Source organism: Bos indicus, chromosome 3 (genome assembly GCF_029378745.1).
Source record: "Bos indicus isolate NIAB-ARS_2022 breed Sahiwal x Tharparkar chromosome 3, NIAB-ARS_B.indTharparkar_mat_pri_1.0, whole genome shotgun sequence".
Classification (NCBI taxonomy): domain Eukaryota; kingdom Metazoa; phylum Chordata; class Mammalia; order Artiodactyla; family Bovidae; genus Bos; species Bos indicus.
The window spans coordinates 86,401,468-86,416,055 of NC_091762.1; the positions used below are offsets into that span (position 1 = coordinate 86,401,468).

The 14,588-nt window shown below is 36.6% G+C and overlaps 1 protein-coding gene across 2 annotated transcripts in view; it reads right to left on the reverse strand.

The window, feature by feature from the left end:
- The window catches only part of HOOK1 (hook microtubule tethering protein 1), a 71,508-nt gene that overhangs the window by 52,356 nt on the left and 4,564 nt on the right, over nt 1-14,588 (reverse strand). For both annotated transcript variants that reach the window (XM_070786449.1, XM_070786448.1), the window contains exons 2-5: nt 12,208-12,293; nt 4,912-4,984; nt 1,849-1,899; nt 336-468 (exon numbers count right to left, since the gene is read on the reverse strand). In XM_070786449.1, the coding sequence (XP_070642550.1) occupies nt 336-468; nt 1,849-1,899; nt 4,912-4,984; nt 12,208-12,293 (343 nt within the window). The remainder of the gene's footprint in view (nt 1-335; nt 469-1,848; nt 1,900-4,911; nt 4,985-12,207; nt 12,294-14,588) is intronic.

Consider the following 14,588-nt stretch of genomic DNA (forward strand, 5'->3'; position numbering starts at 1 on the left):
TTATGAAAGTCTGAACCAACATAAGGTTCTGTATGTGAAAGAAAAAGCTTATCAAATGAATAAGTACAGTTTTTATTGAATATCCACTAAGTCCTAAGCACTGATTAAATTAAGCTAATTAAAGTACATTTTATTTAGCCACTGAATATGAATCTCAGAATCCAGAAATACAATTATACTGAAGATCTATAGCTTTTTAATGGCAGAGCTGTGCTTGAATTCAGAACCTCTGGCCTTTTGCCAACCCTCAGTACTACATTATTATGCTCTTTCTTGTAAGCAATGTAGGTTGTTTCTAGAAAGTAGATATACTCAAATAATTGAAATTCACTTACCTTGTTTCTTTTCACAGTTGACAGCACAACCTAAAATAAGCTGGAGCAATCTCCCAAGCTCCACAGAATCTGAACATTCAGTTATCTGGTTTAAATCAGGGATAAGTTCTTCAGAAATCTGTTGCCCCAAAAACTGCAGTGTTAAAAATAAATTAGATCACTCACTTATGTAGGCTACAGAGAACTGACTACATTTAGTTGTTATAAGGAAGATAAATTCTATAAATAGGTTCATGAAATGATTCAGATAAATTAACAAATGACAAAACCACAATTATTGACTAAAACCAGTTAGCAAAGTTCAAGCAAGCTCCTAAAATTTTGAGAACCAACCAAATGCAACTAACATGGTTTTATACCAAGTATCATTTTACCCCACTGTCAGAGAGAGGAATTGTTTAGGAAGCCCCTGGCCTGATCTATTATGATAAAACTTATGCCTTTCCATATAAAATAAACAGATTTATGTTAAGTCAAAGAATATTCAAAATATTTTGATATAGTCTTGATGAACAGAGAAACACAAAATAAACTGTCACACTTTGACAAATGAATAACAGATTTAAACGATTAATCATGGCTGGCTCTATAATTTTTCTGCATGGTGTCCATGGGATCGCAGAGTGGGACACAACTTAAGAGACGGAACAACTTTCATTCTATGTTTCTGTTGTGCCACACGGCTTGTGGGATCTTAATTTCCCAACCAGGGACTGAACCAGTGCCCTGGGAGTGAAAGTGCCAAGTTCTATCACTGAACTGCCAGGGAATTCCCAAGACTGTTTTCTTCAAGTTACTAAAAGTATTCTTGGCATTAAAAAGACAAAAAAACAAACAAAAACTCAAAATGAGTTTTAGGCATTAGTGAATTGAAAAATTTTAGTTCTAAAATCACTTGGAAGAAACAAGTTCAATTGTACAAAAATTAAAAAAAAATTCTTTAATGGCAAAACCAGACCAAAAGTTTTCACACATTAAGCAATTAACCTTCCAATATCAAATAATCCTACTAGAGAATTTCTTATAATGCTGAATAAGAAAAACAAAGTACTTGAATAATGTAATATCTAATGTGACTTTAATACTACTTCTATTTTGCATTCTTCCTCAATTCACTTGCATAAGCATAATTTCATAGTGTATTTTGCTGCTGTTTACACTGGAAAGAAACAGAATAATATTTTAAACATAGAAGTACTTCAATTTAATTATAAGATCTACTTTATAGCATTGCATAAAATCAAATTATATAAAGATGTAAGCAATTTTATTTGAGAAAATAATCAACTTTAAGAGTAGCAACATATACACATTATTTTACAAATCAATATATTAAGTTTTAGCCCTTTTATATTCACAAAATTTGAGTGTACTAAAAATGGAGAAAAAACAATATCTTTCAATTATGAATTATACATCATAAAATGTAATAAACTAAAAGCAAGTCATTTTTCATTGTCAATGTAATTGTCACAGAGTATTTTATATTTAAATAGTCAGATGATTTTCATACCTCATTGTAGTAACTCATAATTCCTTGAAGTACCTTCTTTAAATTACTAGCCTAACAGAAGAAAAAATAAGAATTAAATCATTTAATATTAATAATGAAAGAAAATGCATGTCAAGGTGAAAGACAATAAAAACTTCCCAATAAAAAGGACAACAAAAATACATATTGGAGTTCTAAAAATACAAGTACATGGTAATTTTTAAACATCAAAGCTTTATTTAGAGTTTTATTAAAGAAAAAATGTTTTACTGCTTAATAGTTTAACCACAGTGATTCTATTTAAAATGAGCCACAACTAAGTTGTGGCTAAGTTAAAATTCAAGTACTAACTTAGAAAATTTAGCTATGAGCATGCCCACCTTTAGTCACGAGTAACAACAAGGAAACAGGAATATTATCTTCAAGCTTAGCCAAAAGACAATATAGAACTCTAATTTCTGAGAGAAGAAAAACAAAAAAGGTGAGCCCTATACTAATCTAAGATTTCTCTCTAGAGGTAATTTTCATACCATGGGATAGGGAGGTGGGAACGAAACAAAGCCTGACATTCTAGTGGATTTGAGAAGATAGACATCAGAAGTTCAGGAAGGTCAAGGTAGTTGGGATTTGCAGAGTAGAAAAATGAAGAGGTGAGAGCTATGGAAAGAAAAAGCTCCAGAAATCTGCATAGTAGTTCCTTTGACTCTTTGGCTGAACAATAATTTGCACGTGCATGGGTGAAACTCTATGAGATTAAACAAAAATAATTTCCAAGGAAACAACAATCCAGGGAACTATAAACTGAACAATTCCTGAAGATTGCACAGGGCCAGAAACAGTTGAAATTCTCACCAGTAAGAGTGAAGAGACCATGACCAGGTTAATACAGATAAGCCTTCAATAAAGACCTCAAAAAGGTCACAACTTAGTGAATCTAAATAGTCCAAGAGGAGAAAATAACTCTAGATCTGCCTTCCGTTTCCACAAACCATGAAAGAATCAAACTGATTCACAAGTATCTTAACTGCCTATGAGAACAAAATCCAACACTCTTTAAAGGAATACAAAAAACCCCAGCACTCAATAATAAAATTCATACTATCTAGCATCCAATAAAAAATTACTACACACATGAAGAAGCAGGAATATGTGAACTATAATTAGGAGAAACCACAGTCAATAGAAAGAAGCCCAAAAATGAGAGATGAAAGAATTAGAAAACAAGATGTTAAAATTGCTAGTTTAAAATGTTCAAGGATTTAAATAGCAGGAATATAAGAAAGCTAATGATTTATTTAAAAAAAAACTAAATAAAGAGACTGTTAATGGACTTTTTAAAAAGCAAGATCTATTAGGTGTCCACAGCATTTTCAATATAAACAGAGAGAGACTAAAGAAAAAGACAACAGGCAAAAAAAATCATAACAAAAGTGGTTATATCAGTATTGGAAAAATTACACTTTCAAAGAGAAAATATTACCAGGATAAAGAAAGTCATTTCATAATGGTAAGTAGATTCATTCATCAACAAGACATAAAATACTAATGTATATAAACCATATAACATAGATTCAAATTACATGATTAAAATATTTGCAGATCTGAAAGGAGAAACTGAAAAATCCACACTCATCATTAGTGATTTGAAAACTCCTCCTCCCTTAACTGACAGAATAATCAGACAGAAAATCAATAGAGATATAAAAGATGTAAACAGTACTATCAAAGAAGTGAAATAATCCATACTTGTAGAAATGCAGAATGTATGTTATTTTCAAGTGTACATGGAATATTCACCAAGACAGACTATATATTAGGTCACAAAATAAGTCTCAGTAAATGTAAAAGAATTCAGAGTATGTTCTCAAACTAAAATGGAATTAAGTTATAAATTAATAAATAAAAGATACATAGAAAATCCTCAAATATTTAGAAGCTGAAATACTTATTCTAATCTACTCAGGGGTCAAAAGAAAAATCACAAGGGAAATTATCAAATATTTTGAATGAAATGAAAATAAGAACATAGTATGTTAAAATGTGTGGATGTGGCTAAAGCAATGCTTACTATTAGGGAAAAGTGCTTAAAACATCATTTAAGCTTTCACCTTAAGAAGCAAAAAAAAAGTGCAGATGTAAAGAAGAAAGGAAATAATAAAGATCAGAAAGGAAATCAACAAAAAACAAAAGCTGCTCTTTTGAAAAAAAAATTTCAAAAAATGGAAAATCAAACCAGATTTATCAAGAAAGAAAATACAAAAGCCATAAATCACCAGTATTAAGGAAGAAAGACTAAAAACAGTTCAAAGATTCATCAACAGGCCAAGCAAACTGTAGTAAATCAGTGTAATGAAATACTAGTCAGCAAAAAAAAAAAAAACTAATACAGGCAACGTTGATGAGTCTCTAAATAAAATATTACACTGAGTAAAAGAATACCAGAGAGTTCATAATGTCCATAGAGTTCAATCCATTTATATTGAACTCTAGAAATTAAGGGCTTCCCTGATAGCTCAGTTGGTACAGAATCCACCTGCAATGCAAGACACATGGCTCAATTCCTGGGTCGGGAAGATCCCCTGGAGAAGGGATAGGCTACCCACTGCAGCATTCTTGGGCTTCCTTTGTGGCTCAGCTGGTAAATAATCCGCCTGCAATATGGGAGACTCTGGGCCTGGGTTGGGAAGATCCCCTGGAGAAGGGAAAAGCTACCCACTCCAGTATACTGGCCTGGAGAATTACATGGATATAGTTCATGGGGCCGCAAAGAGTAGGACAAGACTGAGTGACTTCCACCTTCTAGAAATTAAACCTACAGTGACTAAAAGCAGACCTGTGGCCATCCAGGGCCAACTTAGGAGTGAGGATTAACTAGTAAGGGGAATACGTACATGTTTTCGGTTAATGAAAATGTTCTATGTCTGATTATGATGGTATAAGAACACATGTAACTATCAAAACTGAAACTACACACACAACAAAATACAGCCTTCAGTTAGTTTAAAAAAGAAGATTTAGTTGAGCTTAGTGCTAATTTCAGAACCACTGTTTGGATCATGTATACCTAGCATTCATCCTGCATACCTTTATTCTCCAGTTGTCACCAGTATCTTCTTTAATTCGGCTTAACCAAGGTTCATCGAACCAAGCTACATCACTACAACAAAAATACAAATGAACATTAAAATGTTTTTATGACATGAAAATACCACATCTAATCAATAGATAAAGTTATTTTCCATCTTAAAGGCTGTCCTTATCAAGAACAGTAAATATTATTTAAAATGAACCCACTGAATTTTTTGTTATTCCTGAGGGTTTCTTTTGGAATTTCTCATAGTAAATGAATTAAGTCAGTAACATCTTCAATTTAACAAAATTTACTAAATAACTCATACTAGGCACCCTGGTAGCAGGTAGATGTAAAAATCCCAATCCTAAAGGGAAAAAAAAGAAAACAATTTAATGTATCTACTACATGTCAATAATTGTGCCTAATGTTTTTCCATATCACTTCATTTTAATATAACAGTAACTCCAGTACTTTTGCCTGGAAAATCCCATGGATGGAGGGGCCTGGTAGGCTGCAGTCCATGGGGTTGCTAAGAGTCGGACACGACTGAGCGACTTCGCTTTCACTTTTCACTTTCATGCACTGGAGAAGGAAATGGCAACCCACTCCAGTGTTCTTGCCTGGTGAATCCCAGGGACGGGGGAGCCTGGTGGATGCCGTCTATGGGGTCACACAGAGTCGGACACAAGTGAAGTGACTTAGCATAGCATAACTTAGTAAATATCAATGACCTCAGATATGCAGATGACACCACCCTTATGGCAAAAAGTGAAGAGGAACTAAAAAGCCTCTTCATGAAAGTGAAAGAGGAGAGTGAAAAAGTTGGCTTAAAGCTCAACATTCAGAAAACTAAGATCATGGAATCTGGTCCCATCATTTCATGGGAAATAGATGGGGAAACAGTGGAAACAGTGGCTGAATTTATTTTTGGGGGCTCCAAAATCACCGCAGATGGTGACTGCAGCCATGAAATTAAAAGACGCTTACTCCGTGGAAGGAAAGTTATGCCAACCTAGATAGCATATTGAAAAGCAGAGACATTACTTTGCCAACAAAGGTCCGTCTAGTCATGGCTATGGTTTTTCCAGTGGTCATGTATGGATGTGAGAGTTGGACTGTGAAGAAAGCTGAGTGCCGAAGAATTGATGTTTTTGAACTGTGGTGTTGGAAAAGACTCTTGAGGGTCCCTTGGACTGCACGGAGATTCTGAAGGAGATCAGCCCTGGGATTTCTTTGGAGGGAATGTTTCTAAAGCTGAAACTCCAGTACTTTGGCCCCCTCATGCGAAGAGTTGACTCATTGGAAAAACTCTGATGCTGGGAGGAATTGGGACCAGAAGGAAGAGGGGACGACAGAGGATGAGATGGCTGGATGGCATCACTGACTCGATGGACGTGAGTCTGAGTGAACTCCGGGAGTTGGTGATGGACAGGGAGGCCTGGCGTGCTGTGATTCATGAGGTCACAAAGAGTCGGACACGACTGAGCGACTGAACTGAACTGAGTAAAGGGTCTATGATCCCCAATCTTATTCCTTTAGTGAACTGAGAATAAGATAGTAATTTGCCCTAAGTGACACTGCTGCTGCTGCTAGGTCACTTGAGTCATGTCTGACTCTGTACGACTTCATAGACGGCAGCCCACCAGGCTCCTCTGTCCCTGGGATTCTCCAGGCAAGAATACTGGAGTGGGTTGCCCTTTCCTTCTCCAATGCATGCATGCACGCATGCTAAGTTGCTTCAGCCATGTCCGACTCTGTGCGACCCTATGGACAGCAGCCCTCCAGGCTCCTCTGTCCACAAGATTCTCCAGGTAAGAATACTGGAGTGGGTTGCCATTTCCTTCTCCTAAGTGACACTAGTACATAGCAAAGTTTAGTATTAAATTTGTTAAGCCTTAAATTGGCATGGAAGTCCAAGACAAAGAGCTACTATATCAAATTATTATGTATTTAATAAGGCCTTGAAGAATAACATCTGATTAAAAACAGTCAGCTATAATAAAAGATTATATTCTAAGCAACATTTGGAGGCTTACTCTGAGTAAAAACATTGAGTGAGATTAATACAAAGATGAAAAATTTACTATCCTCTTAGAGAAATAGCTACTAAAGGGAGAAAGTAAAGAGCACCCTTATGGCAGAAAGTGAAGAAGAACTAAAGAGCCTCTTGATGAAAGTGAAAGAGGAGAGTGAAAAAGTTGGCTTAAAGCTCAACATTCAGAAAACGAAGATCATGGCATCCAGTCCCATCACTTCATGGGAAATAGATGGGGAAACAGTGGAAACAGTGGCTGACTTTATTTTTCTGGGCTCCAAAATCACCGCAGATGGTGACTGCAGCCAGGAAATTAAAAGACGCTTACTCCTTGGAAGGAAAGTTATGACCAACCTAGACAGCATATTAAAAAGCAGAGACATTACTTTGTCAACAAAGGTCCATCTGTTCAAGCCTATAGTTTTCCCAGTGGTCATGTATGGATGTGAGAGTTGGACTGTGAAGAAAGCTGAACACTGAAGAATTGATGCTTTTGAACTGTGGTGTTGGAGAAGACTCTTGAGAGTCCCTTGGACTGCAAGGAGATCCAACCAGGCCATCCTAAAGGAGATCAGTCCTGGGTGTTCATTGGAAGGACTGATCTTGAAGCTGAAACTCCAATACTTCGGCGACCTGATGCGAAGAGCTGACTCACTGGAAAACACCCCGATGCTGGGAAAGTTTGAGAGCAGGAGAAGGGACGACAGAGGATGAGATGGTTGGATGGCATCACTGACTCAATGGACTCTGGGAGTTGGAGATGGACAGGGAGGCCTGGCATGCTGCGATTCATGGGGTCGCAAAGAGTTGGGACACGACTGAGCGACTGAAGTGAACTGAACCTCAAACTAAGGGATGCCTGGAGACCCAGAGACTAGAAACAGCAAGGTAGGATCCTGACCTAGAGGTTTTGAAGGGAACATGGTCCAGTTAATACCTTGATATAGGATTTGTAACCTCCTGAAAGCTAAAGAAGATATTTTTGTTGTTTTAAGCCACATAATCTGTTGCACTTTGTTATGAAAATCCCAAGAAATGAATACAGTTGTAGTTATAGGTTTTCTCCCATGTGTCTTTAAAATAGCAAGTTTCTGCATTTTTTAAAGTGATATATATTATTTATTTGGATTAAAGATAACAAATACAGAAGTGTAGAATCCTACCAACAATTTCATGACTCATCATGTCTAAGTCATATACTTTGGGAATTGATTTTTAAGACTGTATTATTTAGAAGTGTATCTGCCTCAGGTAACTAATGAAAGAATTATTCACTAGATTTTGCTATTTCCTTAAAAAAGCAAACTTTCCCATCTCATTTTCAGTAACAACTTTGATGTGAGTCACAACAGCCATCAAAGAAATACATAATAAATTGGAACATATATAAAGTGCTTTGAAGTGTTCAAAGAAATAAAGTAAAATTTGCTTTTTTTTCTTTTTTTAAAGCAGGAATGAGATACACTGACCCAACTAAGGGAAAATATGTGCTGTGAATTTCACTGTCTGGAACCAGACTTCTAAAAAGCTTACAAAAATGGAAGGGAGTTCAAAAGAAAAATAAATTTAAACTGGCTCTTATAGGATAAGGAGGTTTACACATCTCAGTTCAGTTCAGTCGCTCAGTTGTGTCCGACTCTTTGCGACCCCATGAATTGCAGCTCGCCAGGCCTCCCTGTCCATCACCAATTCCCAGAGTTCACTCAAACTCACGTCTATCGAGTCGGTAATGCCATCCAGCCATTTCATCCTCTGTCGTCTCCTTCTCTTCCTGCCCCCAATCCCTCCCAGCATCAGTCTTTTCCAATGACTCAACTCTTCCCATGAGGTGACCAAAGTATTGGAGTCTCAGCTTCAGCATCATTCCTTCCAATGAACACTCAGGACTGATCTCCTTTAGAATGGACTGGTTGGATCTCCTTGCAGTCCAAAGGACTCTCAAGAGTCTTCCCCAACACCACAGTTCAAAAGCATCAATTCTTCAGCGCTCAGCTTTCTGAGAGCCAACTCCCAACTCTTACATCCATACATGACCACAGGAAAAACCATAGCCTTCACTAAAAGGACCTTTGTTGGCAAAGTAATGTCTGTGCTTTTGAATATGCCATCTAGGTTGGTCATAACTTTCCTTCCAAGGAGTAAGCGTCTTTTAATTTCATGGCTACAATCACCATCTGCAGTGATTTGGGAGCCCAAAAAAAAGTCTGACACTGTTTCCACTATTTCCCCATCTATTTCCCATGAAGTGATTGGACCAGATGCCATGATCTTCATTTTCTGAATGTTGAGCTTTAAGCCAACTTTTTCACTCTCCTTCACTTTCATCAATAGGCTTTTTAGTTCCTCTTCACTTTCTGCCATAAGGGTGGTGTCATCTGCATATCTGAGGTTACTGATATTTCTCCCAGCAAGTACATGCAAAAACAAGTAAATGAAGCCAGAGGTTTAGGGCCAATTTTAGGTCACTGTCATTTGTTTTATGAAGAAAGAAAGCTTTCTGATTGGTTCACTCATATTATTCCTACAGAAAAGCTATTAGAAGATGGTAAGAGACAAAAGAGAGAATAAAAAAAGAAAAATTGGAGAGACAGCAGCACTAACAACAGAATCCAACATATTATGTAAATACAGTTTAAAATTGACCTGACCCTACTCTAAACATCAGGTATAGTACTGGCATATAGGAGGTCAAAGAGCCATATGTATATAATCATATAATGGTAAAAACAGCTCTCATCTACTATGTTGTGGTGTAAAGCTATGAAAGATGCTTCAATACATATAAATAACATTTTTGGATATCAAAGTAAGTGAACATTCATCAGCCTTACATCTATGCCAACCACAAGATAGCTATATGTACACCAATAACCACAACAATAAGAAAAGGCCAGACTGTACATTAAAACAATGATGAATTTCCCAAATCAACAAGACCATGTTCACAATTCTTGTGTGCATGCTAAGTTGCTTCAGTTGTGTCCAATTCTTTCTGACTGTATAGACTGCAGCCTGCCAGGCTCCTGTGTCCATGGGATACTCCAGGCAAGAATACTGGAGTGGGTTGCCATTCCCTTCTCCAGGGGATCTTCCCAACCCAGGGACTGAACCAGTGTCTCTTATATCTCCTGCTTTGGCAGATGGGTTCTTTACCACTAGGCACCATCCGGGAAGCCCAATTCTTAGTTTGGACCAATTAAATCACTTTAAAGACAATCTATATGCAAGACAGGAAGCAATAGTTAGAACTGGACATGGAACAACAGGCTGGTTCCAAATAGTAAAAGGAGTACATCAAGGCTGTATATTGTCACCCTGCTTATTTAACTTATATGCAGAGTACATCATGAGAAACACTGGGCTGAGGAAGCACAAGCTGGAATCAAGACTGCCAAGAGAAATATCAATAACTTCAGATATGCAGATGACACCACCCTTATGGCAGAAAGTGAAGAGGACCTAAAACGTCTCTTGAAGAAAGTGAAAGAGGAGAGTGAAAAAGTTGGCTTAAAGCTCAACATTCAGAAAACGAAGATCATGGCATGTGGTCCATCACTTCATGGGAAATAGATGGGGAAACAGTGGCTGACTTTATTTTGGGGGGCTCCAAAAGCACTGCAGATGATGACTGCAGCCATGAAATTAAGACACTTACTTCTTGGAAGTAAAGTTATGACCAACCTACACAGCATATTAAAAAGCAGAGACATTACTTTGTCAACAAAAGTCCGTCTAGTCAAGGCTATGGTTTTTCCTGTGGTCATGTATGGATGTGAGAGTTGGACTGTGGAGAAAGCTGAGTGCCGAAGAACTGATGCTTTTGAACTGTGGTGTTGAAGAAGACTCTTGAGAGTCCCTTGGACTGCAAGGAGATCCAACCAGTCCATTCTGAAGGAGATCAGCCCTGGGATTTCTTTGGAAGGAATGATGCTAAAGCTGAAACTCCAGTATTTTGGCCACCTCATGCGAAGAGTTGACTCATTGGAAAAGACTCTGATGCTGGGAGGGATTGGGGGCAGGAGGAGAAGGGGACGACAGAGGATGAGATGGCTGGATGGCATCACTGACTCGATGGATATGAGTTTGGGTACGCTCCAGGAATTGGTGATGGACAGGGAGGCCTGGTGTGCTGCGATTCATGGAGTCTCAAAGAGTCGGACACGACTGAGTGACTTAACTGAACTGAACGGAAAGCCAATCAGGGTAAAAATAAAATAATTAAGAAATATTTTTAAGAAAGCGGGGAATTAAGGCATACTTCAGAATGACTGCCAAAAAAAAAAAAAATGTTAACATGCTAAATTTAATGCTCAAGTGTTAATCTTGAGTTAACCATAAAATCTGTCTATTCTAATTAGATCATTTTAAAGATTCAACGTAACTAAGATTATGATAATGTTTCAAGTTGTTTTTTTAAGATGGTAAAGAATTTCTGCTAACCCATTTTTTGCTAAAGCATTTTTCAGAGTCAATCATAAAAAAAAAACCTTTACAAAAATGATGGCAATAATTAAACAATTTCTGACATCTAAAGCCATGTAGCAGAGATAGGATTCATTGAAGATATATTATCATGAATGTCAGCTAGTACAAAATCAATATGAAAATTAATAAATTATGACTATAGCATTGGCCCTCTTTGTCTTATTAAGAGTACAGTTCATACTGTGGATATTATAATCATAATCCTCTTACAATGCTTGGCAAAAATGGTGAAATAATGGATTAAGGCTCTTCTGATATTGTATAATTACTTAAAATGGGCCCAAGCCAAACAGAATCTCTTTACTGGGCTAAAATTTCATTTATAGAATATTTCATTATTGGTGGATTCATACAATTGCTATTATTAATTCAAATATAAATTTTAAATTTAATATTTTTTTCTAAAACCAGTATTTCATGTTTGAATTATCTAAAAAGCAATAATATCTACGCATTGATACCTTAAAATGACAACAGCATAACTGGAGAAAACACTGTAAGAAATTACATCACTCATTTAACCTGCTTCTTTCCTAGTAACTGTAACTTGTGAACATGACCAGAACAAGTTTAAAATTAAACATCTGTTGAATAGATAAGAATCCTGATTGGTAATTTAATTAAGATGTATCTCTATGAATAAGCAAGAAATAATCAGATGGTAAAACTTTTTGTCCCCTAGATGCATGAATACCTTGATACCATACGCCTGTCAGCGCTAAAAAGGATCAAGTTTCAGTAGCCTTTCAATATAATTATTTTAGGAAGAATCTGAAACAATACGTACATTTGATGAAGAACTTGTGCCATGGCAACTCCACTGGTCAGCTGTTTGACATCCTGACAGGGTGCAGCAGTATTGAATGTCTGCAGCTAAAATGACATAAAGCAAGTTACTTTAATGCCATAGTCCTCACTCCACTGAATTTATATACATGAATGAGCACTGGAGAGAACACTCTGCCAAACAAAGGAAACTATACTAATAAGTTTCTATAACTGGGTTGTATTTTCATAAGAATAAACACTTAACATTTCATAAAACCACGGAATATTATACCTAAAATATTCAGATATATTGATGTCATATATGAAGTACTTCAGAATTTCTGAAAAATACATGTAGAACTCAAGAGAGTCATACTTTCTGTTTTGTCAATTTTTAGGAGAATAACATCAGAAAAAGAACTTTAAAACAACCTAATATCTGCAAGTGAAAATTTCATTCATGTCACTTGCTAGGAAAACAAAGGCTACAAATGTCAAGTTTAACACTACCTAGTTTATCACGGAGCTCTAGGCAAGACTTCTGCCTGCTACCAACAGTTATCCTTAGAGCATGAACAGTCCAGGGCGCACCTTCAACATCAAGTTGTTTCTATCTAGTTCGGTGTTAGATACTACTAACTTTCCAAATCTCTGTTAAATATTCATGTATATTTTGAGAAGAGAAGTGAAATGGCAGCAGCTCTTTCTAAGAGGTAAATACAAGATAGAAGAATTATTTAAAAGCAAATTACAATAGAGCTAAATGGATTATATATTTTCTAGAAATCCAATCTCAATCTGTAAAGATCTTAAATATACTATGATTCTCTTTTCCCACATTTATTCATCTCCTTTACTATTCAGTTATTCAATTCTAATTCCTTAGTTTATCACCATAAAACACCTTTAGTGGTTGCTGTTTATTTTGAGGTTCTAGAAATCTGTCTCTATTATCCTAACACAACATGGAAGATTGACAGAAACTAAATCGAGCCACAATTACATTCAAAGCACAAAGATAAAGATACTTTCCTGAGCTTTCTACTGTACATAGGGCACTACAGTATAAGGTGGAATTACAAGGGAACATTACCGGGTTTCCACATTTAGTAGCTTCAACTGAGAATTCAGGAGAGGAGAAAAAGACACAAATCATCTCTAGAAGATGCCACTTCTTCTCCCATGACTGCAGCATGCACAAAATGTTCTGAAGTGTGTAAGAGCCAGCTGATCAAACTAGGGTGTGTACTAGGAAAGACTTTACTAGAGATGATTCCAATAGATGGTCTTGAGTACACAAAGGACCAGGAGAAGGAAGCTTTAGGAAATAGCAACATAGAGTACAAATACAAGAAATGGTGTTTTTAGGTAAGGCATAGTTCAGTATTAATGGCTTTCTACGCATTTCAGTGCCAAGGGAGACAACCAAGGGGCACAGGTTAGAGCTCGGAAGGGCCGTGGTAAGAAACTTGGAATTAACCTTCAGGGCATTATCTATATTATAGGGAAACAGCAAAATAGTTTCTACCTCACAAGATGGTTGTGAGAATTAAATAAATTAGCAAACACAGTGTACTCAGATCTGTGTCTAGCACATGGTACAAATTCAACAGCTGTTAGCACATTAGCTAAGGGTTTCTCAAAGTGTAGAGTCCAAGACAACATGTATCAGAATCAGAAAATCCCCAAGTGATTGTTATGCACCTCATTTTTTTAGAACTATTGCTCTGGGTGATGAAGAATCACTGAAGAATAACAAGGGAGAGACATCTTTATCTTTAGTATGTTGTGGAGAGCAGTTAAGAGTGACACAGAGAAGGAGAGAGAACAGCTTTATGCCTGTGTCAGTTAGAAGGCTCCGGCAATGGTCTTTGTGATAACCTGGGATGCTGAGATGAGTTACCATAATACTGACTGAAAGGACAGCAAATTCATGGAATATGTAAAATACAAAGTAAAAAGGATTTTGCAGTCAAGTGGATGTACAAGGAAGAAAAACCCCAGGGTTTAGGGCATTTTTCAAAGGAAGATAATCATATACTTTCAGGTAAAATGTGGCTTCCATTTTTCAACCCTTCCTACTTATACTTTACACCATTAAGTTTCTATAAAATGGTTATGATTAGTGATTTTAAAAAGACAATTTCATGAGACACAGAATATTAGGCAAAATAGGAAAGAAGTATGTAAAAGGAGTAAATACACTGAGTGCCTCAAGGCCCACCACACCCAAATTAAGATCGATTTCTCCTTTTTACAGCCATGAAAAGTATTTCCTATAAGCTTTTAAACTAGTTACAAAATAGGTAACAGAGAATGTCATTTCATTTGGCTAAACTGAAAGACTTTACAACCAAAAGTGTGACTAAATTATAAAGCCCAGTACGGGGAGTATAGCCA